Here is a 27,589-nt window from a genome sequence, read left to right on the forward strand (position 1 = left end):
CTGCTGACACTGAAGTGCAGGATGTTTGGCAGCATCCTTGGCCTCCGCCCACTAGGTGACGATGTCCCCCGAACACTGCGTGGACTGTCCGGGATTGGGAACCACTGCCCCCGGGGAGGTGCCGGAGCCAGGCTGGGCCACTGCGAAGGGCCCCAGCTGCACGCTGCGAGTCTCCGGGGGCGGCACCAGGAGGAAGGCCAAGCGCCGTCCCAGCATGCGAGTTCCACAGCCGGGCTGTCCCAGATTCTGGCAGCTTCAGCCAGACTGCACCGGCCTTTTCCAAGTTAGATCACACGTACCAAACCCACGAGGACACTTGACTCCACGGTGACGCAAAACTGCACTGAAAACTACACCTGAATTCCCGGGGCAGCAGACAAGGCTGCTGAATGGTGTGAGCCCACCCACGGCAGCGGAGCCACCGGGGGCCGCGTCCCTGAGATCCCAGGGAGCCGGCTGCAGCCCTGGCCAACCTCGGAGGAGGGGCGTCCAGAGGTCCGGAGCCGGACCCTCTCTGGTGACCAGGGACTGTCCTGCCGCCCCGCCCTGTCTTCCCGTGCTGGGAACAGAGTGGAGGAACCTGCCCATCGCACTGCTAGTGGGCCAGACACCCAGGCCTACGAGGGGCACAGAGTTTTGTTTTCTTTATTCGTCTACATTCAGCTTAATTCAGATGTACTGCCTGAATGATCCAGACATACAAAAACCCCACTCTTTCCCACTGGTTTTTAAAATAAAATCTTCACTTATAAAACTGAAACACTAAAGCATTAAAATACAGAAAGCTGTGTAACTCACTTCACAAAAGCAGGAACAGATGACGTATCCCTTCCAGAACTATTTAGAGACAAACTGAGTTAACACTAACACCAAGTGTAAATAGACAGAGGGATACGGAACTGCGAGAACTCAAAAACTCTACTTGACAAAGTTGTAATGGCAACTAACAAACCATTGAAGACACGAGTCCAAACACGGCTAAATACAGGTCAGAGGACGGCCGCGGCGAGAGCAGCTGTGCCTCCCGACACGGCGACGTGGACGGGGCGGGGCGGGGCCGCGGACGTGTTAACTGTGGTGCGTAAAACAATCTGACAACGGGGGCGAGTGCAGAAGGGACAGGTCTTCGCCTGGCGGCCTTATCTGTACTGGTAGTTCATGCTGTGGTCTGCGTTCCTGCCGTAGCCGCCCTGTGAGGACTGGTAGGAGCTGGGCGGGCCGCTGTAGTTCTGGCCAGAGCCGGGGGAGTTGTAGTTGGACTGTGACGAGTAGCCTCCTAAGGGAGAGAGGGGCGGGTCAGCGGTGAGGGGCGCAGCCGATGACAGTGGCTCAGCTCTACCTTGCTCTGCTAAGGGCCCTTCCGAGTCACTGGGTCTGGCTGTCACCAACGCCCGGAGAGATGGGACCACCAGGCCCGGGGTTGATGATGGGGGGCGGATCTGCCCAGTCACAGAGCACAAGGCTGAGCCCACCGCCCTGACCCAGAGGTCACACGTGATGCTCTGTTTGGCCCTCATTTTGTCAGCATTTTTTTCACGTAAGTGCCAACGTTTAAGCCTAACGCACTTTCCGGGCGTGTGGCTTCTGAAAAGCTGAGAAGTGGGAGGCGTGCCCCAGCCTGTGTCCTCACAGGGTCCCGTGTGGCCACTTTCCACTCCGTTCTCCCCTCATGTGGAAACCAAGCGGCAGCGCCGCTGCAGCCCTGCGCCTCCTGATAGCATCTGTGTGGCCCCCGCTGGCTGAGTTCAGGACCCCCCACGCTGTGCCACCTGCCGCTCCAGGCCCACCTTGTTTGCCTTGGTATGAGGAGCCGCCCCCAGAACCTCCGCCATAGCCCCCGTGTGACCCTGGGTTGTAGGATGAGCCGCCTGAGCCGTAGCTGTTCCCGCCGCTTCGGCCTCCACTACCACTGTAGTCTGGAGGAGAGAAAACAGCGTGGTTAAGAGCCCTGAACACAGCCTCGGCGCGGGCACTCCAGGGTCCTTGCACTGTGGCCCTGGAAGTGGCAGACCCTCGGTTGAGACCCTGGGGCTTTGCAGATTACCCTGTCCTAACTGATTAAACGTGGCACATGTGAGTCCAACCGCAAAGTGCCAGGGGTCGGCTGGAGCCCTGCAAGGTCGCCGTGCCCTGGGGCAGCCCGGTCACCAAGTTCTGAAGCCCAGTTCCACCCCACCTTCCCACCTGCTCCTCCACCTCGAGCATCCCAGCTGTTCCGGAACCAAGCAGCAGCCGCCTCTCCTCTCCCACCCAGCGGTACCCAGTGCCCGCTCCAGGGCGCCCGCACAGACAGCACAGCCCACTGCTGACCGCGTCCTGCCCCCGAGCACAAGCGCACACCTCCACTTGCCCAGCTGGGCCACCAGAGCAGCCTCGGCCGCAGGGCTGTGCGTGGGTGGAGGGAGGGCTGGCGCGGAGAAGTGATCCCGCTCTCAGGGCCAGGATGCAGCCCTGTCTCCAGAGCCACCTCACAGCAGCTGGCCCCGACTCAGACTCCACCCTTGAGCTCCTGCCTCAACCCATAGCCTCCAGGGCCTCATCCCAGGGGCCCCCATTCGCGCTGCCTCAGGAGAGGGCGACAGGAAGGGACAACAAGGACCTGGGCCAGGGGGACTCTGCCTCCCGGAGTGTCCTAACACCCGCCCTGTAGCCAGCACCACCTGGCTTCCTTCCAGGGCCTCCGCCAGAGGTCAGGGCAGTGTGGGGATGCACCGTGGCCCAGAGTGGCCGGCCGCAGGGCCCTGGAAGCCAACTCACTGAATTTGCTCTCGTAACTGTAGTCCGCGCCGCCCCCGCCCCCGGGGGAGCCGTAGGAGTTGGAGTAGGAGGAGTAGTTGCCCTGGCCGTGGCTGTAGCCCTTCTGCTTGCCCTGCGGGGGGCCGTAACTGCTGTACTGGCTCTGGTTGTAAGGCTGCTGCTGGCCTTGGTGTGACTGGTAGCCCGAGCCGTAGGAGGGCTTCTGCTGGCCCCCGTGCGGCTGCTTCTTCCCGGCGTGCTTCGGGGGCACAGGCGAGTTGTAGCTGTCGCCTTGGTAGTAGGAGCCGTAGCCGGAGGAGCCCCCACCGCCCCCGCCGCCTCCTCCGCCGGCATTCCCGGAGTGCCCTCCGTTGCTGTAGAACTGACCTAGACAGGAAGGCAGCGAGTCAGGCGTGGGGTCGGGAGACTGGGGAGGAGGGGGATGGCAGCTGCGGGCCCTGAAGGCCGGGCAGAGGGAGCGGCGGGAGAGGGGAGCAGAGCTGGGGCCCTTCGAGCAGCCCCGCCTGGGCTGGGCCGGCCTCCGACTCCACTCGCCCATCAGCTGACGACAACAGAGCTTTGCCAAGCAGCGGCACGACAGCACGCCGACAGCGGCTTTGCAGCGGATGTCAGCACGACGAGATGGGCTCCGAGCACTGGAGGACATTCACCACTAGCTGACCGCCACCCAGATGTCCCCAAGGGTGACAGGAAAAGCAAAGCCCCAGGGAAGCAGCCAGCCCCCCCACCTCCCCCCGCTGTGCTGGGAAGAGGCTCTGCAGCCACGGGCCTGGCTGACCCCATGAGACGCTCTTTAACGAGGCCCCTAAAATCCGTGTCATTCCTGGAAGAGCAACTGCTCTGAGCTGGTTCCCAGAGGAGCAAATGGAGACTCAGCCAAAAGGCTGGGCCGTCTCCTGGGTTGAGTCTCGCAAACGCCTGACTTGAGGAGCCATTTCACAGCCTCGTGTGATAAGGAGACTGGCTAAGGTTGGGGTCAGAACGTCGGGGGGGCCCCTCCTCGTTCCCAGCATAGCCGCCGGGCGCAGGTGGGACCGAGCAGCGGGACTGACAAGCGCACAGCGAGGCAGCCACGTTCTCAGGCCTTGAAGCTGAGAATGTCACGGTGAGGCCCCCTATCTAGTCACTAGGTAAGGATCCCAGAAGACGAGTTGGTCCACACCCCACCCCCACCAGACACGCAGGTGGACCAACGGGGCATGGGTCAGCTGAAGTGAGGCGTGCTGGGGAGGACGGGTCATGGGGCACAGCGGAGCGCCTGGGCTCCGGGAGCGGGGAGGCCTGGGCACGCCTTTGCTGGCTGGCGCTGCCTGTCCACAGACGGCGCCCAGTCTGCCCTGCTATGCCCAGGGTTGGGAGGGGACACTCCCACACAGCCCGTCCCTGCTTCCCCTGTGCAGCAGCAACGGTCCCCCGCCTCTTGGGTGCGTTTAATGGGGGAGTCCTTGCGTGCCTTCCACCCACTGGACAGTGCACCCCCCGTCGGTGTCCCTTGGGCTATCTGAGCAGTAATTTGGATAGAACTGATGTGCACCATCAGTTTCTCTTCTTCAGGCGGGCAGCCTCCACCCCTCCACCCCCGCCCATGAGGAGGCCCACAATGCTCGAGGGCAAGTGTGCGAAGGCCCGGCGAGGAGGCCGGAGGACAGGGGTCCTCCGCAGACCCCCTCCTGGCGCCCCGACACCTCCACTGCCCCGCGGCCTGCCCTGGGCGCCTCCTCACCCCTCCTCAAACCCTGGAATGAATGAAGACGCCAAGTACTGCGGGCTTGTTACTTTAACATGTATTGATTAAAAAAAAATAATGGGACGGGGAAGTTTTCAACGTCATTCAGGATAACTATTTCCTGGTATAAAAAGACATTATTCTCCAACAATAACTTTCTAAAAAAAAAAAATACATCATGCAATCAAAGTTTTAAAAAGTTTCACTGAATGTTTCAAACCTCTGGGAACAAATTATGTAGTAACCGTTTCGACCAGTTTTTGCCTGAATGAACGCAAAATCTTGCAAGTCAACGCAGTGGCAGGTTTTGCTGCAAAAACCGCTGACGGGGCCCAGACAGACTCATGTCTAAGGACTCCCGCCAGGACAGGGCGTCTCAGTAAGGAGCCAAAATGCCCCCCCTGGGCCTCTGCACACAGGCAGGGGCCACAAACTCAAGTCCGCACCCCAAGGTGAGAGGGTGGAAGCTTCCAGGCCTTCTGGAATCTGCTGCAGCTGCGCGCCCAGCAGCACAGGCCCCCTGAGGCCAGCTCTTCACTGGAGAATTGCGCTACATATTAGGCTTTTTCTGCTTGATTATTTTTAAAGCCCCACAAAAAAAAAAAAACCGCAACAAAAACCCCTCTAGACGCCCATGCATTTGTAGCTGGGATTAGGACTTGCAAAATTCCATGTTCTCGCTCCCTTTAAGCCTGCCTGCTTCTCGCACTGATGATGAAGCACAGCTGTGACACCTTTGAGAGTTCACCTCTAGCTAAACCAGCCACAGAGAATCGCATCCCCACACAAGAACCCACCAGAGCGTTTACAAAAAGGCGGGACAGGTTCACTTCGCACAATGTACAGTTCTCCCGTGTTCCCCACGTTTTACATGCTTATCAAAAAAAAAGCCGGTTGCTCTGGATTCGGATGTGGTGAAATCGTTTTCGTTACTGTCAAAGGCATCAACCAGGTTTGGGAATTGTTAAAAGGTTAAAAATTCATACAAAACCTGCTGTAAATTAAGACAAAGGTAGATTAAAATGCGTCATTATCTGTCTCTTAAATAAAGTAACGCTTTCCATAAAAAGCAAAGGTGGGCTTTTGCCTTGATGCTGACCAACGCTGGCTCTAGAATTCTGTGCAATTCTGCACAAAAATGCATTCTCTGAAAATTGTTTTCCACTTATTGTGAACTTCAATAGGACCAAGTTCAAAGGCAAATCACGATAAAAACTGCCATTGTCTTAAATTCTGCAGGCTAAGAGTTTCAGACAAGCTGCGGTGACAAGCCACGGTTGAGAAACCCAGTGAAGCACAGGGCACAGCACGGACACTTTGGGTTTTGGAGTTCGAGAAAATTGGAGTAAAAAGTTGATTTTGTGTGCAATACTTTTAGATGCTCTAGGAAGACCCAAAATCATGATAGCCGTAGCAGTCTGTGAAAAAGTCACCTACAAAAGGGGGAGACAGAGCAGAGAAAACAAATTAGAACTCTTTGGAAAAATGGCACAGAAGGCCACATCTGAAATTCATGTTTTAGATTTCTCTGCTCCTGTAACCCCCCAGTGAAGGCTCCTTCTCAAGACAAGAGCTGTGCACTGTCCGGAAAAGCATTTCACAGAATTGGTGCTTCGCATGGCTTAAAGCAGAGAAATTTAAAATTCTGACTTTCAGGGAACTTTCAAGTCACACGAGCGTGGGTGTTAACATCTACGTCAATCGCGCTTCTGCAGGACGGGGGCTGGAGGACTGTCTGACCCATCACCGGGAACAGCTGTGTCTCAGGGAGGCTTGCTGGAGGGCCGCCCTGCTCTAACTCAGGCCCGGGAGCTACGCTGCGCTTCTCCCCCAGTCAGACAAAGAGAAACGCACTTACTGTAGCCGGCCGTCGCCGAGTTGCCTCCATACCCGTAGCTGCCGTACCCGGCGCCTGGAAGGGAAGAGATGGGGTTACCCGGGCGGAGGGAGCCTACACGGCCCCTGCCTCTCATCCTGTCCCTCGGGGCAAGCTGGGCCCATGGGGACAGCACAGAACAAGGGTCCTTACCAGCATTCATGTAGCCTCCATGGTTGGCGCCACCGAATCCTCTCCCTCTCCCTCGACCACGGATGTTCCCTCCTCTGCCCCGCCCTCGAAGGTTCGGGGGCGGGGGCACTTCATTGTGCATTGGGCCCCCCATGCCAAACCCAGGATTATGTGGCTAAACGGGAGAGAAGACAGACAAGTTACGTTTGCCTCACACCCAGATCATGAGAGAATTCGGGCCGAGGCCAGAGACTTCAGTGTGACCACTTACCTTAGCAGCAAACTTGGGTCCACCTCTGACGGGCACGGGGGCTCTCTTCTTCTTGTTGGCCTCGAGGGCGAGGGGGGCATCGGGGAACAGCTTCTCAAGCGCAGCCAGTGCAGCGTATGCTTTCGCCACCTTTTTGTTCGAACCAGCACCTTGGAACTTCTGTCCGTCCACCTCGACCTGGGAAGAACGGATGTGTTTCAGGGGGGACCTGCCAACCCCTCCAGGGCAGGGGGCTCTCTGCTGCACCCACCCCCGGCCGGCTCACCTCCATGACGAAGCGCTTGTCATGGCTGCCCCCGGTCTCCGAAATGAGCTCATACTTGAGGCCGCGCCTCTTCTCGTTCAGCTCCATGACTGGGTTCTTGCCATGCTTGGTGAGGATCGGCCCCTGCTGTTTTACGTTCTCAGGGAAAACAGAAAAGAAAACCAACCAACTCAGCTAAGGGCTCGCCAACACGCGGATAGGGCGGCTGAGCCCGCATCACGGCTGAGGCCCTCCACCCCACATGCCAGCTGCCCTTCACCACCCTCGCCTCTGGAACTCGTGCGGGGGCCTCGCAGCAATGGGACCACCTCCACCTGCAACCTCTCTTTGGGGAACGGGGTGCCTGTGACCGAGGGCCGCCCTGGGCAGCCTGGGTGCTAGCTCAGCATCAGCCAGGCCCTCTCAGTAGGGGCACAGAGGCTCACAGCCCACTCCCCGTACAGGCTACAAGACGGGAAGTTCTACTCTTCCAGGGGAAAACAAGGACCACGAACTGTCCCAGCTCTCAGGACACAGGGGACACACCTCAGCAGTGGGATCCGAGGGGAAGGCGGCGCTGGGGGTAGCGACGGTCTCCACCACAGGCGGGGGGGCCGCCACGGCCGGCTTGGCCTCCGCCTCCTCGGCTGAGTCCTCCCCCTTGCTGGAATCCCTGCCCTCAGCGCCGGTGGGCAAGCCCATGTCCTGTAACACCTGCGGGAGACCCAAAGGCCGCGGTCAGGGAGGGCTCAGCACTGGGCCCCACGCAGGTGCCCCCAGCCCTGGGGATCCTGGACCACAAGCTCCTAGCGGAGCATCCCGCCATCGGGAGGGTGTTTTCCCTTTAACTCCCCAGGAGACCCTGCTGCCCAGCCAGGTCTGGGGCCGCCCTGTCAGCCACAGTGACGAAGGCACCCTTGCCACATGTGATTAGCAAACGATCAACAATCCAACACCCCAGCGTTGAGCCTCCCCAAGCCTCGTGCTACCCACGCGGAGAGCCTGAATAGGGGACGGTAGCTCTGAAAGAGCCCGAGATGAGGACAAGCCCCGTGGCACAATACCGCCGGCCACGCCTACCTTAACAGCCACGTGCAGCTTGGCAGTCTTTTTGGACGGTCCGGAGGCCTCGAATGAGTTGCCGTCTACCTCCACAGACATGGTGAAGATGGGCGCGTGGACCGGCCCAGTCTGGGAAACCAGTTTATACTGCAGCCCCGGCTTCAGCTGGTTCAGCCTCATCAAGGCATTCATAGCTTGGGGGGGCTCCGCCTTCTCCTCTAGAGAGAGAATGCCGATGCTGTTCTGGAAATCTGCTGTTCTGGAAATCGGTCAACTCTGACCCGGGGAAGGGGGAACCTCTTCTGATGGCCTCCTGCCACACGATGTGGTGGACGGGGCGCTGCACATGCCACGGCCCTGCCTGCCCCTCTGGGGCACACCGCTCGCGCTCATCAGCTGAGGCACACCCGCCCCACGTGTGTCCCCCCCGACGTTGTGTTGAGTCATTTAAAAAAAGATCACGTGCCAGAAAAATAAAGCAAAAGCAGGCGTCTGTCTCGCCACTCTGGGGTGAACCTTAACGAGAGCCAGACGGAGGCGAAGGTAAGGACTGCGGACAAACGCCCGTACCTTTCTTCTGAATCTTCTTCTTCTTTTTGCTGGGTGACTTCTCCTCCCCATCCTCCTCCATAGGGCGCTTCATGGGTGTAATGGCATAGGTGGTACTGGGGGGGATTTGAACTGAAAATAGAGGGCAGGACAGAGCCGCTGAGGGTCCAGTCTGGCGTTCACTGGGCGTCCATGCTGACATGCTGGCCCGGGCCCTGCGGCATGCTTACCCGTGTAGTCCACTGGGTTTTCGTTCTTTGGTTTCTTGGGCATCTTAGAAGGCAGAGGGTCCATCCCCAGGACTTTATGGAGCTGGCCAAACGCAGCAAGTCGCAGAGCGTGCTGGAGAAGGGGAAGAGGGCTCTGACTCAGCCGCCCTGCATGCCCAGCTAAGGTGTGTGTGCTTGCTAATGCCTTCTGGAAGGGGTGGGAGCTGGGGGGTTGCTAAAAGTCTCCCCTACTACAACAAGGGGTCCCCCAACAGCCAGGGGAGGGCCTGACTGCCAGGGCCCAGCCTTGCTGTGGGGGAAGGCCAGCCTGTGACCACCCCCCGAGAGGAATACAGGAGACCCCAACCTGGGGACTGGTTGCCACACGGAGCCACGTGGTGGGCCTGCAGGGGAGGGACCCCCGGAGTAGTCCACACAGCAAATACGTCTCCCCGATGAACTCGGTGTCTGAAAACAGCACTCGAGCAGGCGACAACCACGCGTGGCGCCAGGGGAAAGAAGCAGCCCAGATTGGGGCGCCCTGTACCAGGCACGATCCTTCTCCTTCAGTCCCGACCTGAGCTAGACTCCAGTGGCGACCCTGAGGATACCCAGTAACGGAACTGGCAGCCAGTGATTACAGACTGGGTAAGGGCTCACGGTGGCAATGGCGACGACTATACCTGCGCACTCTGTGTGATATCTTCCCGTTGCTGTCTGTCTAGATGCCCAATAGCATCAGTGGCTTCTTTTTCACAAGGGTCATAAATGCCAGAACCATCTGAAGGCAGGAAACAAGGAAGATATGCAGAGGATTATCTTTAGCGTCTCGGAAGAGTCGTGCTGGCTAAGGGGACCAGGTGCGGTACCCCCCGCGCCCCATCCACACCCAGCTCTGGAAAACACGCCGAGCTCGGTGACCCACTCGGCGTCCAGCCCATGAGAGAAACAATCCACACGTGTCTCAGAGCGAGGAGCTCGTGTGGGAGTGGGTCACCACTGCCCCGGACCCGCCCTGAGTCACAGCTGCGGAGCCGGCACAGGGCTGGATATGATGGTGCAAGAGGGTAGTCACATGCTTCAGTCCTAGGGGGACACGGGGCTGCTGCTGCCCTAACCCGGTCAGGGGACCCGCCAGGAAGCGGCCTCGGGGCCTTGATCCCTGTCCTTTCCCTACCACTTGCAAAGCACAAGGCCCCAACCTGGCATCACGATGCCCGACGCCAGGCACTCCAGCACTCTCCGCAGGGCCTCGCCGGCCCCCATGGGTCTGTTGGCCGTGCCGATGGACTTCTCACAGAGAAGCTCGAGGGGCTGCAAGGCAAGAGGGACGGTTAGCCACGCTGCCAGAGGGGTCAGTTGACGCTGTCACTGTGTTGGGGGAGCACGGCGAGTCAGCCCTCCAAGGTCACAAGTGGCGGCTACACCAGACTGGACACCGAGAGAAGGGCTCAGCTGCCTCTTTCTCACAGCCAGACCTTAAACCCTCCAGGTGGGGGCCAAGAGGCAGAGTAGAGGCTACTATGGAGGTACTTGTATTTAAGACGTAGCCATTTGAACAGACAAAAGCCATTCTTAACTACGGGCTGTAACAACACAGGCAGCTGGCCACAATGGGCCCTCGGGCCCCAGTTTGCTGACCCCTGTCCACGAGCAGCTACAAACGCTCCTTCATAGACAGAGCATCTCAGAGGAAGCGTGCTGCCCGGCCAGGCCCCTCCCAAGGCTGAGTGGGGCGTCTTCCACGGGGGTTTTGGTCTTGCCTGCACCGCCCACCCAGGGTGTGGCAAGAAGTGGTTGCTCAACAGGCAGCTATGACAGGGACGCATCAGCCACACCTGGAAGGACCACTCCAGCCCAGAAACCGTAACATATTCCTGGGATATGGGAGGAGGTCTCTGTGCCCACGACCCCTGGCCATAGCTACAAGGAGCCTTACCCATCCTCTGAGGGGACCCCAGGTGGGCACGCGGGTGCACAGGTCCCTCAGGACCCGGATGACAATGACACACGACTTCAGCCCGTTGGCTCTGGCCTAGAGGAACAAAGTACAGGCTCTTTATGCCAAGGCGCCTCCCTGAGCACAGGCACACATGAAAAACACGAGTCTCGGGCCACTGCTTTGTCCAGGGCACATGGTGAGCCTTCACGACCACCAAGCATGTGGTCAGCGGCGATGTCACCGCACGGACAACGACGGTACTTCTGGCACAAAGCAGCAACGGCCCACCTACTCAGTCACAAGCCTCCTAGGGGTGTCAAATTTGTCCACGCGCGCTCCTTTAGCAACTGCATGCCAGCAGCTGCTAAGTTTGGTGCGGCGGTCGTGAATGGTACCGAAACTTTACGGTGCAAGTTAGCCAAGTTAAAACTTAGGAATTCTCTACCGAAAGACAAATAGAAGAACAAAATGCAAACCTGGAACCATTTGGCGTGTCGGAGGGACGCCAAGGCAGCAAGGCATTTCTGCCTGTCCAGAACGTCCGGGGGATCGTTGACTGATAGCGTTTCTATTCATGGATGGAATAAGAAGACAAGGCACAGTTTGACCAAGGGGTTTCTGTCAGGTGGAAAGGGGATGTGGCAGCTTCCTAAAGGGCAGCTGAGGCTCCCAGAATCTCAAGTCATCTCCGCCCTTGACCAGGGAAGGAGAGGCTGGAGTGCATTTAATTCTGCCCTGAGAGGAAATCGTAAAAATCAGAGGCCCCTCCAAAAAAAACCACAAAAACAAAAACAAAAGTGGGAAGTTACTCTACAAGGAATCACCCCATGGAGGAGGGGACAGATAGGTGGCCCCCATCTTCTAAGAGACTGTTACCTTGCTTCCTCCCCACGATCTCCCAAGAAATGAGCTATGCTAAAAATTTCAATGGGAAAAAAAAAAAAACAAAAACAAAAAGGTGCGGGGAGTGGAAATGAACTCCCTTCTCTGCTTCCCACAACAGCCATCCTGAGGCGTCTGCGCGCCCACTGGGCCGGACTGCCCTAGCCCCAGCCCTTGACAGAGAGAGTCCTGTTGGTCAAAGGTCCAGCGTCCCTAAACGGATCCACTAGAAGGGCTCCGATGGTCGGAATCAGACATCGGAACCAACGGTCATCAAGAACACCGCGCAGGCACGCAGAGCAGCTTGTGCTGCAGCAAGAGCGGGGCGTTCGACGTCCTGCTGTCTGTGCACCAGGGATTTGGATAAGGCCTGTTAGCTCAACTTTACGCTGTGAGGTTCGTGATTAAAACATCCACACAGAAGAGACGTGTGAGGGGCCAGGGAGGACCCTGGATTGTGAAAGCATTAGTAATGCCTGACGTCTGGGTTTGAACCTCGCAGGATTGCTTAGAACTTTATCCAACTCTCTGTATCAGCCCTTTGCATTTCCGTCACTGCCGCTGATAAACACAGCCAGTGGACAAGGACAGACGAAGAGCCCTCGCTTCTGCTGCACCACAAGCTGTCTGCCCCGCTCCAGCGTAGTGTTCATGCAGAAACCCTCTGTTGTATTCACACTTGACAAAAACCACAAAATCACCAGGGACACGCTTTTCCAAGGCCAGAGCACGGCTCAACGGAAGAACCAAGTTTAACACTGATGAGAAATTCCAGGATTAAGAGCAACACGAGTGATGCAACCCTGTGTGAAAAGTGCTCCTCGCTTTTAGTGCAAGCGTTTTGTCCAACTCCCAAGGACCGACACGCTCAGGAGCCGTGCTCGCAGAGTCAAGTGGTCAAGGCTCCACCGAGAGCCTCGGATCAAAGCACTCGACAACGAAGGAGCACCTGCGAGTCTCGAGGGAGTGCCACGTCTCCAGAGGCCTGCTGGCCTGTCTCAGCCTCCCTACCTCCAGCTAACACTTTCTCCATCTCTTCTCTGACAACAGGGGACGTCAGGTGGATGGTGAGGGACAACGGCGGCTCTTTTGTGTTTTTTATCACAATGGCGGCATCACCGACAGACTGGAGGATTTCATACTTGTCTTCTGTGACAGCCTACAAGACAGAACGCAACTTTCACAACACTATCTCCTTCGGGCAGTTGCCAGTTCTCTTTAGCTCTGCTGGTTATGGCAGCAGAAGCCACCTTCCTGGGGTGTGAGGTGACAGCAGGGCCTTCCTCTAGGGGTCAGGACCTCCCTCTTGCCGCCCAGGTCTTTGGTCACTTTCTGGCTCCTCCACAGAGGAGGTGACTGACTACGCAGAGAGAGCAGTGATTTCCACAGGAAGCTTCATAATGCAACGGTTAAGAGCTGAGGGTTGGGAGAAGGAGACTTCTCGAGTGAGCCATTTTCTCACTTGAGCTGTGTAACTTTGGACAATCACTTAATCTCATTAAGATCGTGGTTTCTCATCTGTGAAATGGACTTAATGACGTGAACACAACGCTACAGGAGGCTTAAACTGGACCCTGAAGGGACAGCACAGTGCCCAGCACAGCGGGCGTCCAGCCTCCGCTGTTCCCACCCCAGGATGGGCAGCCCTCAGAGTGGGGAACGAAACCCACGTGGAGTAACAGAGTTTGTATCCTACGATGCACATAAAAGCATGGCCTGGCTGCACTGCACGTGCCTATAAACGGATGTTCACGACAGTCTGACTGATGCTTTATCATCAGTTTACACACCTCGATGAAGAAAACGCAAGCTTTTATGATTTTTATTATGGAAAACAAAGTAAATATCATGTTGGTGGGAGAACAAATGCACTTTGGAAAATCTACAGTGAGGTTTCTTCGCCTCAGCACTACAGACACTCTGGGCCAGATCGCCCTTGGCTGTGGGCCCATCCTGTGCACTGTAAGACGCTAAGCGGCATCTCCAACCTGCACCCAGTAGGTGCCACTGGCACCCCACTCCCCTCACAGAGACAAGCAAAACTGTCCCCAGACTCGCCCAATGTCCCCTGGGGGCAAAATCACCCCAGTCAAAAACATTAATCTAAATCAATAACAATACACTTTACTTGTATCTTTCTTTAAAGACAGACCCTTTACAAAAGTTGTCTTTCCTTTAAAAATATTTACATCAACTTAATTTCTTCAATTAATATATTTTTTATAGACAACAATTAAAAGAAACTTAAAAAATACCACTAAAACAGCAAAGTTTAGGGCTTCTTTTCCCTGAAATAGCTCCCCAGAAGTACCTACTGGACTGCATTGGCTCCAATTCTGACCTGTCCTGAATCCCACAAAATCAGTCACATCTGACAGAACGCGTGTTCATGTATGAAAGTGAACAGTGTGTTTTTCTCTAAGGAATGAGGTTTTTTACTGTTGTTTTTACTTTCTTTTCTGCTTATCCTGTCCCTAAATCCAGGGAGAATATGTCCCAAGGAGGCAGCACGTGGCAGTGAGACGCGCAGGTTCTGAAGGCCCAGAACTCACCAGCTGGGGATGCGATGCTGGGGTCAATTACTCAGCTCCCTGAACCTCAGTCACATCTTCCAAAATACTCAGATGATAAAGGCCCCGCTCAGAAGGTCGTTTTAAGGATAACATGATTCACGTAAAGAACACGTCTGGCCTAGGGTATGGCGTAGTAAATGCTCAAGAAGTGTCAGAGACTATGATCTATGCAATGCTTTTGTAATGAGACCAAGAAATTGGTCTTAAAAAAGTGTTTCTGTCCAGGTTCGGATCGGGGGAAGAGTTAATCACGGTACTGTCTCTTCACCCATCCACCCCCCCGTCCGTCCACCCACTGGAGTCTGGATGGGAGGTTCACGCCCAGTGCAGCCCTAGAACACTGCGGCCCGGCACACGGCAGGCGCTGGGTCCTTCCTGGCTGCCAGAGCGTCTGGGGGCCACTGCAGTCAGCCAGCCACTGTCCACAGAACTACAGCGGGTCCGCGGCAAGCCGCCCATTAGCCACAGAGAAGACGTGAGCACGGCAGGTGCAAGGGCGGTCTGGAGTGTGCCTCTGGGGGCACAGCACAGTCAGCATCTCTTCCTCTGCCCCACATCCTCAACCAGCACCCTTGACCCCATCCCGCGGGGCGCCACACTCACAGCGAGCTGGATGGCCAGGTTGTCGGCCACTTTGTCCAGGAGGGCGGTCGTGGGCTTCTCCTTACACAGCAGCACCAGCTCCAGGTCCAGGTCCCCCCTGAGCAGCAGGCCCTTGGCCACGAGGCCCACCCGCATCACCCCCCGCAGGGTTCTGGTCATGTGCTCCGTCTTCTGCTCCCTAAGGGACAGACCAACGCACGCTCAGTGAGGGATGCAGTCTGCCTGGAACCCAGAGGCCCGGCAAGGCTGGAATTTCTCAGTCAAGAAGATGCTCACTCCTACACTGGCAAGTCTCCCCAGAAAGAAAAAAAGATCCCACAAAACCTCCCACTTACCCGGCCCCTTCTTTGGTCTCGTCCTCCGGGGGCACGTCCATGTTCTCCGACTCCGCGTGCTCGCTGCTTCCCTTCTCCTGCTCATCTATCCAGTCGGACACAGCTTTGAGAGCCCGCTCCGTGTGCGACACCATGTTCTGGACGGCCTCCAGCTCCTCTTGGGTTGGATAAACGGAAGAATGCTTTGCCATCACATGGCGATCATCATTCACAAAAATTCGCACTGGACGCTGCAAATGTAAAAACTCAGTTAAAAACAACGCAGCGTCCAAGCAACCCACCGCTTATCTTTTCAGCTACACAACTCAGAATTATGTGTTACCATTTGCATGAAATTAAGACTATATGAACATGACTGAAGGTCTGAGACGCAGGACAACCGAACCTAACAGTTGTTCTTTCTCAAGGCAGTGGGAAGGGGACACTTACGTTATACATTTCTCTATTACAGTAGTCCCCCCTTATCCGTGGGGGATACGCTCCAAGACCCCCAGTGGATGCCTGAAACCGCGGACAGTACCGAACCCTACATATACTACGTTTTCTCCTCTACAGACCTCCCTACAACCAAGTTGAATTTATAAATTAGGCACAACAATAGCTAGTAATAAGATAGAGTGATTATAACAACACACTGAAATAAAAGTTATGTGAATGTGGTCTCTCTCTCAAAATGTCTTATTGACTGTACTCACCTTTCCTCTTCTTCTTGTGACGATGTGATGATGACACAAAGCCTACGTGATGAGATGAAGTGAGGTGAATGATTTCATCACGCTACTCAGAACAGCGCGCAATTTAAAACTCATGAATTGCCTATTTCCATTTAATACTTTCGGACCGCAGTTGACTGCGGGTAACTGAAACCGCGGAAAGCAAAACCACAGATGAGGGGGGACTACTGTATTTGAACTGTTACACTATGTACTATTTTATAATTCAAATGATAATGATGAAAATGATATCAGAACCAAATGCTTAGGGGCAATGCTACGTTTTTGTACATAAATGAAGAAATAGTATCTACAATTAAAAAAAAAGTTCTTACCATTTTTACTTCTTTTTCTGTAGTGTCTGGAAATCAAATTTTTGCTTATCTTTTCAAATTGTGACAGATTTCCTTGGTGTTATCAATACTTCAACTATCTATAAGATCAGAAAATCTTTTTAGTTTCAAATATTTCACAGACAGATGAATTTCAGCAGCCAGATACTCAGCAGTATGAAAGCCAGTGGTGCAACCTCATGAGGGAGCCCTGTTAACACAGCAGGATGCATCTTTATTTCCAAGTAACCACTGCTAAGCCAAGATACAAAGAACTAACTATAAAATTCCCTAAAAATGAAAACAGCTGGTTTCTAGAAGCCAAGTCCGATTTCAGGCCCACACTCACATCATTTTTACTTTCTTTATCTTCTTTCATATAAAGTATGCCAATTTTTACAAATACAAAAAATAAAAATATTAACAAGCCTCCAAAAAATGGTCGGGGTAGAAATGTTCGGCAAAATCTTGGTGTTTGGAGAAGGAAGAGCGTGTGAAGGAGCTCTGGTCCTCAAGGGTGACGAAGAGATGGAAGGAAAGCAGGAGACAGAGGACCCCAAAGGCTCTGTAAACTGGAAAGGCAAGAAACTTCTGAAACATCAAGTTCATGTGAGCACCACACCACATGGACGGACACCCCTTGGGTTCAACTTTAGAGAGGTTGATGCACTGAAATGTACAACAGAAGTCTTCAGGACAAACGTAGCTATAATTACAATTCTGGACTCTAAATGACATGCCAACTACAACCTACTCAATTCCCACTCTATGCAAACAGTCTGGTCCACACTGAAATCTTCCAAATGAGTCAACAATAAAAAAAAAAAACACCCCATCTGAATACATAACACGTGAATGTACCCATTCCATCCAACCACATAACAGCTAGCCCCCTCAATGTAAGCCAGTTACCAGCCAGAGCAGCAGGCTCATCCTGGAAAGGCACCTGCTTCAAGGATAAACCTTGACATGATTGGCCAAAACAAGAATATCCCACAATGCTTCAGCAATCTGACGGAAAATTTAAAAGTTTTAAAGTAGAACTTGAAAATCTAAGGGTGGAACGTGAGGTGACACCTCTGCAGAGCCAGGCATGAGGACAGGTGGGGTCAAATGCTTCACGGCAGGGGAGGGAGAGGGAAGGGAGAAGTGGAGGACCAGTCCCTGGACTCAGCAGCTGGCTGTGTGTGGGCCCTTGGTGAGCCACTCGGGAGTGGCCAAGTGGGAGCTTCCGCACAGGCCTGGGCCTGAAGCCCTGCCTGCCCAGCCATGTGGCCCTGAAGTTTCTCCGGAGCGTCCTCCTCCTAACCTGCAGCAGGGAAGCTGTCCCCTACCTCTCAGGGGACTGTGAAAATTAAATGTCAACCTACGGAAAGCATGTAACACAAATCCCACAGACCCTCAAAGGTGACACCCACTTCTACTACCAACAGGATCTACATCATCAGGCTGCTGTGGGAGCTAAGTGATGAGTGACATGCATACAACAGCGCACCGTGGATTAAGGAATGAGCGTCCATTCAGTTAGGAACAAACGATGTGGTTGTGTCTGAAAAGAACGTGTTTATCTGTTTGATCCATAACAAAGAGAGACTTAAGGCTGAAAGTACATGTCTGGTATTTGCTATAAAACACTCCAGACAGGCAAGGGGTAGGGAAGGGGCAAGGATGGAACAAGACTGTAAAATGCTCATAGTGGCTGACGCTGGCCGCGGTGGGTATACTGGGACTCATTTGTGCATGTTTGATAATTTCCATAACAGTTTTTTTTTTTTTTTTTTTTTGGCGAGGAAGACTGGCCCCTGAGCTAACATCTGTGCCCATCTTCCTCCATTTTGTACATGGGACACTACCACAGCATGGCTCAATGAGCAGTGCATTGGTCTGCATCCGGGATTCGAACCCACGAACCCCGGGTTGCCTAAGTGGAGCGTGTGAACTTAACCACTACACCACCAGGCCAGCCCCTGCAGTTTTTTGGTTTTCTTTTTAATGTATAATACACTTAGGCACTCTTACAAAACTGCAGCCATGGCAGGCAACTTAAAAATTAAACCAAAGCTCAGAAACCCAATTCTTTTCTTTTTTTTTAATATTTTTATTTATTTATTTTTTCCCCCCCAAAGCCCCAGTAGATAGTTGTATGTCATAGCTGCACATCCTTCTAGTTGCTGTATGTGGGACGCGGCCTCAGCATGGCCGGAGAAGTGTGTCGGTGCGCACCCGGGATCCGAACCTGGGCCGCCAGCAGCGGAGTGCGCGCACTTAACCGCTAAGCCACGGGGCCGGCCCCTAGAAACCCAATTCTAACCCAAGAAGCGGGCCATCAGAAATCTCGGCCTAGTGGTGAGCAGCCCATGTGCAGAGCCACCAGTCCTGGCCACGGCTCTGTTGGAACTCCAGCCATCTGACGATGACGGCGGAGGCCGAAAACCATATTTACTTACTACAAAGATTCAGCGTGCACCGCCTCCGTGCCAGGCCTGGCCTAGATGCTGGGACACTGACGGACACGGCAGGCGGGTTCCCCATACCGTGGAGTGGCCAGCTGGCACACTCTAAAGGAGAAACGCCACCCCTCCAGGCCCGACACGGTGCCGGGAGCCAGTGTTTCGCTCACTGTACCCTCACCACCCCTCATCTTACACTCCTCCACCACGAATACCCAGTGTAGTGACTTCAGCACTTCAACCAAGGTTCCAGGTGCCCAAGACCTTTTTACTAAGCGCTTTGTCAGACTGATACTGTCTAAAACCCACTACAAGGAGCTCCCGGAAGAAACGGTGGATTCGGCACCTGACATGGGCACTGTGCTGGGTGAGCCTGGCTCACGCTGTGTGACAGAAAACAGGAAAGCGCTCTGAGACCAATGCGGGCTGTCCAGAAGACAAGGACCTGACCTGTGAGAGCGCCCACTGGCTCCACCTGGGGCAACTGAGTATTAAAAAAAGAATGCTTCCACCCATATGAAGTTCCAGACTAGGCAAAACTAATCAGTGGTGGGAGAAAACCCAGAACAGCAGGTGGGGGATGGTGGCAGGGAACACCCGAGAAGGGGACCACAGGAGCTTTCCAGGGTGAGGCTCACCGTCTACGTCCTGGTAGGGGCTGGCTGAATGCAGTGGTCAGAGCTATACCCAAGACCTGTGCAGTCCTTCGAAAGAAAAGGATTAACAGTAAATAAATGCTGGACTCGAGTTAACATTCAGAGGGAAGACTGCAACTTTCCGCTACTTACTTTGAAACGCATCATAAAAATAAAGTGGACCGAAGGATGAACAGAACAGCAGCTGGATGGACGGATGTGTGAAACGCACGAACAGTTAAGCGTGAACAGTAGAACCTAGGGTGTGTATATAGGAAGGCAGGTGTTCACTGTAAAATTGTCTCACCTTTTGTACGTGTTTCAGAATTTTCGTACTAAAACGTTTCAAATATATAACTATTAAATCCAGCACATTAAATTTATACAAATCCATGAGTCCATAATCATACTTAAAAAAAAAAACTAATTTGCCGCCATCGGAGCTACCTATATCCCAACTCCGTACTCTGAAAATTGCTCGAGGGACTTAAGTTCACCCACAGTTGACACAGGGAATCTACTAAAAACGACATCCGACAAACAGAACTTAGAAGCAGAGACCCACCCTTCCACGGCTGGGGAACAAGATACTCATTGTGTCAAAACATCAGCCCATCGAAAGTGCCTCAAGGACGTGCCCATGCCCCCAAATTCGTTTGTCTTCAGTAAATGTCCTGCCGGTAGGTCTGCGTCTGTGGCCTTCATTGTTCACAATGGGAAAGGGGCGGGCCTTTGCTCCAGGGCCCGCCTCACTTACTCCACCTCTGCTCCAGGGGGGCAGGCCCCAGAAGGGACCCTTGATGGGACTCACTGGGCTGCGGCTGGTTCTGACCACCGCACTCCGCCTGTGTGCGCTCCATTCACCCCCAGGCCCTCTCCCTCAGACCAGGCCCTGGTGGCGATGCCTCCTGATCCACGTGGACAAAGTGAGTAAGAGTACTAATTATCTGAACTAAAGCAAACGCTGAAAAACCGGAGTCAACACTCCTTCACAGGGCCACAACACTGGCCTCGCTGGTGTCTAGGAAGCCCAGATCTGTCGCCCAAGGCTCTCGGAAGCCAGCTGCTCTGGTCCTAAATACCAGGGAACCCATCTCATCAACGAACACAGGGCTCTTCCGGGTGAGCAGAAACCTCCTTGTAAAGATTATTCTCGAAGAACACAACACCCACCTTACATGCAACACTCCACTGCCCCCTACCAATCTAACTTTCCACGAAAGCTGTGAAAGGCTGCAAAAAGCTGTTCCTGCAACTACATTTATGATGCAAACCTGGGCACAAGCAAAGCCTGACATTTACCAGCCCAGCCTCCCTGAAAAGAAACCCAAGGCACGAAGGAGAGCGAAGCACCAGGATCTTAACACCAGGATCTTAACGGGACCTCTGTGTGGTTTGGGATGGTCTAACACTCGGGGATCAGATTTCTTCCTCCTGTTCCCGAAACCAGCCCACCCACAGCATGCAGCGTTACATGAGCTGAAACCACAGAACGTTATGCTTGCGGTGTGATGACCATCTCTCTGACCTCTCACTAATTAGAATGACGTTCATGGCACTTGCTGTGGGGAAAGACACACACCCAAGGTAGCGTGTGGACCAACAAATGTTTGTAGAATGAACGAACAGGTGCAGTGGCCCAGTCTATCTTCCAGGGTGGATCCCCCTCCAGGGTATTTCACAAAACCTTACAGCTATCACAGCGACTCTGGGGAATTGCCCTGAAGCTGATGATCAAAGAGACGGAATTATGCTTTGAAATGTACAAGGACCAACCCAGCTCTGGAGCCATCCCATCCCGAGGGTGAAATGAAATGACACACACGTGCTCCTCTTCAGTGATGCCTCCAACTGTCACAGATTCAGACTCACATCATCAAGGACATGGAAAATGATTTTAACAAAGCAACCCAGCCCCAGGCTGCTCATCTAAAATTTGGTTACTGAGGCCACTCCGAGAAACTTTTAAATCCAACACAAATCCCAAATCTAGGGCAGTGGTTCCCCCCTCGGTCTGCAGCAGTGTTTTCACTGGTCCATGGGGAGGTGTGAAGTTGGGAATAAAGACTCGCACAAATATTTTCAATTTCAAGGACTGTCCTTTCCTCTCAGCTTATTTTATTCCTGTATTTTCAGTGTTAAAATGTCTTTTTCTTACAAAAAGGTGGAGATGCGTATGGTAACAAATTAAAAGGAAATTTTCTTTGACAAAATAAAAAGTTGGGGGACGGCCCCACGGCCAAGGGATTCAAGCTCAGTGTACTCCGCTTCGGCAGCCTGAGTTAGTGGGCTCGGATCCCGGGCACAGACCTGCACCACTCGTCAGCCATGCTGTGGCAGCAACCCACATACAGAACAAAGGAAGAGTGACACAGATGCTAGCTCCAGGCTAACCTTCCTCAAGCGAAAAAGAAAAAAAAAGAGGAAGATTGCCAATGGATGTTAGCTCAGGACAAATCTTCCTCACCAAATAAATGGACAAATAAAAAGTTGGCAAATACAGGTTGTTCCCCAAAATGATTCTGGAACTCCAACCAGCCTGTGAGACCCAGGATGCCAGGCCCTCTGGCGCTGTGGGGCGCCCACGGGTCTTGGAGACAGAAGCCCCAGGTTCGCACCCCACCGTGGGCTCTTCAACCCGGCAGCTGTGGGACCTCCAGCAAACTACTTACCTTTCCACAGCTGGGTCAAAAAAGAGATGAAAACACCAGCTACGCCTAAGAGTTGCAAACGGTGAGGATTAAAGGTGACTTTGTGGGAAAACGCTTTATCAACTGTAAAACTGTGACACATTGCAAATGCAACGTCTTAAAGGAGTCATTTCAACTTCTCTTGGATGAACCAACAGAAATGGTTTAAAATTTGCCTGTAAAAGGCCATGTTATCAAAGCAAAAGGCGTAATATGCCTTCAAGTGTGAATTAGCAAACCCTCTTTTTTTTTTTTTTTAATTTATTTTTTCCCCCCAAAGCCCCAGCAGATAGTTCTATGTCATAGTTGCACATCCTTCTAGTTGCTGTATGTGGCACGCGGCCTCAGCATGGCGGGAGAAGCAGTGTGTTGGTGCTCACTCGGGCTGCCAGCTCCCAGCAGCAGAGCGCACGCACTTAACTGCTAAGCCACGGGGCCGGCCCTTTTTTTTTTAAAATAATTTTATTTATTTACTTTTTTGCCCCAAAGCCCAGTAGATAGTTGTATGTCACAGCTGCACCTCCTTCTAGTTGCTGTATGTGGGACACGGCCTCAGCACGGCCAGCGAATCGGTGCGTCGGTGCGCGCCCGGGATCCGAACCCGGGCCGCCAGCAGCGGAGCGCACGCATCCAACCGCCAAGCCACGGGGCCGGCCCTAGCAAACCCTCTTTCCAGCACGCTCTTGAGGTAGCACGCTTAGGAAACCTTCCACACCCAGTGAGGGACAGAGGCAACGCACCCAGGTAGCCCCACCGGGAAGCCTTGGGTTTTGTTTTATTTTTTTTAACTTAGTGTACAATTTGTTTACTTCTCTCAGAAATGTTTTTTTCCTAATTAAGGGGCAAAAAAAAGACAGCCTCTCAAAGGACATTACCTATTAACACAAAGCCCTGCGATTTATCTCAGTGGTGAAGGGTACCTTTTTTAAATGAAACTTTTTATTTTGAGACAACTGTAGCTCCGTGCACAGTTGTAAGACACAAGAGAAATCCCGTATACTCTTTATCCAGCTTCTCCCAACAGTAACATCTTGGGAACTATAGAGCAGTATCCTAACCACAGTGCTGACACTGAGACAGTCAGACCACTGCTGTCCCACAGGATCCCGTCCTCCTGCTGCCCTTGCATAGTCACAGTCACCTTCCAACCACCCCGCAGGCCTCACCCCAGGCAACCACTAATCCATCCACCATTTCTGCCATTTTGGCATTCCAAGAATGCTACATAGGGGCCAGCCCGTGGCATAGCGGTTAGGTGCGCGCACTCCACTGCAGCAGCCCGGGGTTTGCAGGTTCAGAACCCCGGGCACGCACTGACACACCGCCTGTCAGGCCACGCTGTGGTGGTGTCCCATATAAAGTGGAGGAAGATGGGCACGGATGTTAGCCCAGGGCCAGTCTTCCTCAGCAAAAAGAGGATTGGCACGGATGTTAGCTCAGGGCTGATCTTCCTCACCAAAAAAAAAAAAAAAAAAAAAGAATGCTACATAAACGGAATTACTGAGTATGTAACCTTTTCAGGTTACATACTTGTTTCATGCAGCGTCACTGCCTCAAGATCCATCCAAGTTGTGTATCCACAATTCATCCTTTTTTATCGCTAAGTAGTGTTCCGTGGTGTGGATAGACCATTGTTTATTTAACCTCGCACCTGCTGAGGGACAGCTGGGTGGTTTCCAGTTCTTGGCTATTACAAGTAAAGCTGCTATAAACATTTGTATATACGTTTTTGTGTGAACATAGATGTTCATTTCTGTGGGATAAATGCCCAAGGGTGCAACTGCTGGGTCACAGGGTCTATGCCTGTTTCGTTTTGTAAGAAACTGCCAAAGTGTTTTTCCAGAGCTGAAGTGCTCGATTTTTAAAAACTCACTGAAGTAACCACCAAAATCAACTTGATTCACCTTCTCTCCACTCGTCCACACACCGGCTCTGTGAAGCTGTGGCAAGCTCTCACTGGGCGGCCCACAGGCCTCCCTGTTCACTAGGCAGCTGTTATTCCCTCCTGGAAGGATTCGGCACAGGTCACCCACAGGACAAATATTTATTAAGTGCCACTGTGAGCCATGGGGCTGGGCTGGTTATTTCCATATTGCTGACATTTAGACTGTTTTTTTTTTTAAATAATGAATACATAGCAAGGATTATTAACCTGCAAAAAATCTAAATGTACCACTGAAAAGCAAAGCTAACTGGCAACGTTTCATTCTTTAAACAGACACACAGATAAGAGCAAGAAAGTAGTTCAAAGGCAAGCAGCAGAAATGCAAGTGCCTGGAAGATTATCCCAATAAGACCTTACCCTTGAGCATGAACCACAATCCTAATGAAAATAAGAAGAAGGATGGCTATTTGGAGTGTTCAAGGAAAATTATCATGGATCTCAAATTGCCCATAGCACCTCTTCCCACTGATTCCCTAAGATTATAAAAATCATTTGAGGCAAATTCACACACACTAATAAAAGGATGCACATACTACTCTGTAACTAAATGATCGTTGGTGATCATATATGGCCCAGAAGAAAATGGCCCTCGGATAGTAAACTCATTTTCCTGTTGAAACTAGCGGCTACCTTTTCAGTTTTTTCATTATATAGACAGTCAATGAAAACAGAAAAAAATTATATTTCAACTGGAAATTGCTTTTTCAAGACACCTGAAAACAGCAGATGTTAGACGTCTGTCTGAATTTCCAACTGCAATTTACAACGGGATCATCTATAAAGTGCGACCTTGGAAAAACCTCACACGGATTTAATAGAGCATAAATATCACAAGGAACAATTTTTAAAAGTCAGGACACTGACAAGGGTCCCTAACGACCACCTGGTCACCATGCTTTCACTATGATTTCTGTAATGCTGCCGGCACCACAAAGAGGCAGCACTGCCTTACCCTCAACAACAAAGCAGAGGGAAGCTAGTCGTTTCAGACAAAATTGTCAAACGCTGCAGCAGGATCCTGAAGTCAGCCTCATCCCTTCAGGGTCCTGTCCCCTTCACTAACAAACTGTGTGCCAACTCAGGTCAAACTACTATCTGTCTAACTCCCAACCAGCCACTGGAGACAGAAATCAAATCCTCCTCTCCCAGGACTTCACAAAGATAAAAAGCATCCGATATAGAGAGCCTAGAAAATCCTAATTCCTTCAAAGGTTCCATCAAAGCCAGGTTCAAAGAAAATGTCACTACTTTGTGACACACACATGCTAATACTAGTGACATTTACACATGTTCTGAAACTGCACAAGGTTCATCGACTTACTGACAAACTGTGGCAGGAGGGCAGGTCCACGCAGGTATGAACCCAGCTTTCTTACGGAAAGGAATCGCTCCTCCGGACCGTGAAATGAAATCAGGGGGAAGCGGGCAGGAGGGTGAGAGAGGCAGCTCCGAGGGAGCTGTCCTAGCCCAAAGAAACTTCCAAAGCCTTTTTCCGAAGTGAGAACATTTTCAACCCTCACATCTCGCTGAAGCCTAAAGACAGACAAGATGCTGCCTGCTGTTTACCCAACGGGAAGAGGCTGAGAGACTCCAGAAGGCTCTTTCCTCATCACTGACTCCACCTCTCCCCACCTGAAGACTTAAGTAGGGGAGCACGAAAATGAGCACTAGATACGTAACAACAAAACAGCAGCAGCCGCTCTCACCAATGTGGCATTTTGACGCGAAGAATTTAAGAAAAATAAGCAACACCTTCCATTCCTCACTCCTAGGACTACGAGCCTCCAAGATAATTCAAAGTATACTAGAAGGAGCTAAAGGAATTTTTGCCGATAGACACTAGACAAGCTCAATCGGGCAAAGAGAGCAAACAATTAGGCACCTCTGCTCCAAAAAGAGGGCGATTTCCAGGCTCATCCAAGCTCCAAGAAGGTAGCGAGACTCTGATAAATCAGTGCCCAGTACTGGCTAGGGCCTGCACAGCTTCCCTTCACAAACCCTAGGGACCAGGAGCTGCCCACATGGCCAAGAGACAGCTCAGGGGCAAAGACCCCAGGACTAGGGACTAGAAGAGTAGCAGCCGCCAGTGCCCTGTGGCCTTTCTCCCCCTATTCCAGCTGTGAATGAGCCTCTGGTTCCCACACTTCATTCACAGCGGCTGCCCTAGCTGCACCCCACGAGACCACACACAAAGCATCACACACAAAGCATAGTGGCAGCACTGTGAGCAATCCGTGGAGATCCCCAAGCACAAACACCTGAGGAAAAGAGAATCTAAAGGCCTCAATTTGAATCCCAACTTCAGGTGGCACCTTGCATTTTCCCATGGACCCCAAATATGCCAGACCACTCATTTTAAAGAGAGCGGAATCTTAACCAATCAGAAAACCAGATTCAGCATCACGGAAACACCTGAGTCCAGAAAAAGTAAGCTTATCACCGAAACTGATGCTTCTCTACTGATCCATCATGTCCCCTAAGGCAGAATCGCAAGCAACTTTCACTCAATTTTGGAAATATTGAAAAGAGATGGCTTACTCTCCCCAACTTTAGATACTGAGCTGAGGGAGAACATACTGATCACCGTCCACCTCAGATAGGTGATCCAGGTGGAGGATTAACCAGGGCAGATCCTCAACAACAACCCCAAGAATCTCAGTCACTCAACCACTTGATGAAATCAGGTAGACAAGAGTTTTCAGGGCTCACGTTTGGATGTCAGCCTTGCAGATTACAGTGCACCCCGATATCCCACCAGGATGCAAAGCCTAAGCAATCTGGAAAAAAAGCCAACATGACCTGAACTAAAGAAAGCACCAGCCTCAACCCTCCCCCAAGTTTGCATCCTGATCTAGGGGAGACCTGGCTGACTGCAGATTTGGGAACCCCATAAAGCCGCAAAGGCTGCCATCCGCGGAGGGACAGGGTTCCAGGGAGGGGGTCCGCCTCTCCGCGCGACGGAAGGACAAAGGACGCAACGTTTCCCGCCTCGGGAACCTGGGACCCTCCTGGAAGCCGGGGAGGGCCGGGGACAAAGAGGAGGAGGGGGCGAGGAGGGGTGGCCCCGGCCGCGCGGGCCAGGATGCTGCCGGCCGGAGGGGGGTGTGTGCTCCCGGCACGTGCGCGCGGGGCGCCACTACACACAAAGCCCGGCCCGCGGGAGGCGGCGGCCGGGGGCCCGGTGCGCGCGCACCCCCCACGCGAGGCGCCGCCGCCGGCCGAGGGGCCGCGAGGGGGGGCGGATGCGCGCGCACCGGGCCCTCGCCGCCGCCGCCGCCATTTTGTTTCCTCGGCACAATGGGGGAGAGTAACGGCCGAGCGCGGGAGCGAGTCTGGCGGGGGAGAAAGGAGCCGGGTGCCGGGGCGAGGGGGCCGGGTGGAGGCGGGGAGCGCGGGGCGCCTCCCGCGGCCACCGCGACCCCGCCGCCGGGCCCGCGCAGAGTGGGAGGAAGGGCGGGGGGAGGGGGAGGCGGGAGCGGGCCGGGCCGCCGCCACATTGACGCTTACCTTGTGGGCGTCCCCTGCCCTGACCACAGCCGCCGCCGCCGCCCTCCTGCCACAGCCTGCCGGGGTCTCCCCCCTGAAAGCCACGCGGTGCGCACCGGGCTGCCGAGTCCCAACTGCAATGGCGAGAAGAGGAGGAGGAGGAGCCGGGGCCGGGGG

General features: G+C 53.4%; 1 protein-coding gene across 7 annotated transcripts; it reads right to left on the reverse strand.

The window, feature by feature from the left end:
- Positions 1-1,073: 1,073 nt before the first annotated feature.
- Positions 1,074-27,589, reverse strand: ILF3 (interleukin enhancer binding factor 3). 7 transcript variants are annotated; one of them, XM_058525696.1, is made up of 21 exons: positions 27,434-27,589; positions 16,210-16,307; positions 15,857-15,898; positions 15,162-15,391; positions 14,827-15,004; positions 12,662-12,809; positions 11,245-11,336; positions 10,766-10,861; positions 10,029-10,140; positions 9,510-9,607; positions 8,848-8,959; positions 8,639-8,749; positions 8,087-8,286; positions 7,553-7,720; positions 7,028-7,165; positions 6,763-6,939; positions 6,513-6,666; positions 6,342-6,395; positions 2,758-3,123; positions 1,788-1,916; positions 1,074-1,276 (listed from the first exon to the last, which is right to left on the reverse strand). In XM_058525696.1, the coding sequence occupies exons 2-21, from the start codon at positions 16,210-16,212 to the stop codon at positions 1,140-1,142; spliced, it is 2,745 nt and encodes a 914-aa protein (XP_058381679.1). In that variant the 5' UTR covers positions 16,213-16,307; positions 27,434-27,589; the 3' UTR covers positions 1,074-1,139. The 7 variants fall into 7 exon arrangements, with proteins under 7 accessions (XP_058381679.1, XP_058381680.1, XP_058381681.1 ...); XM_058525697.1 differs by having other exon boundaries at positions 7,028-7,153; positions 27,434-27,588; XM_058525698.1 differs by lacking the exon at positions 15,857-15,898.

Source organism: Diceros bicornis, chromosome 30 (assembly GCF_020826845.1).
Source record: "Diceros bicornis minor isolate mBicDic1 chromosome 30, mDicBic1.mat.cur, whole genome shotgun sequence".
Lineage (NCBI taxonomy): Eukaryota > Metazoa > Chordata > Mammalia > Perissodactyla > Rhinocerotidae > Diceros > Diceros bicornis.

Excerpts from the sequence above, each read along its gene's own strand:
- ILF3 (XM_058525696.1), bottom strand. Across the intron at positions 9,608-10,028 it reads GTCGGGCATCGTGATGCCAG|ATGGTTCTGGCATTTATGAC; the intron begins GTTGGGGCCTTG and ends TCCTGCCTTCAG. Across the intron at positions 1,917-2,757 it reads CAGTTACGAGAGCAAATTCA|ACTACAGTGGTAGTGGAGGC; the intron begins GTGAGTTGGCTT and ends TCTCTCCTCCAG.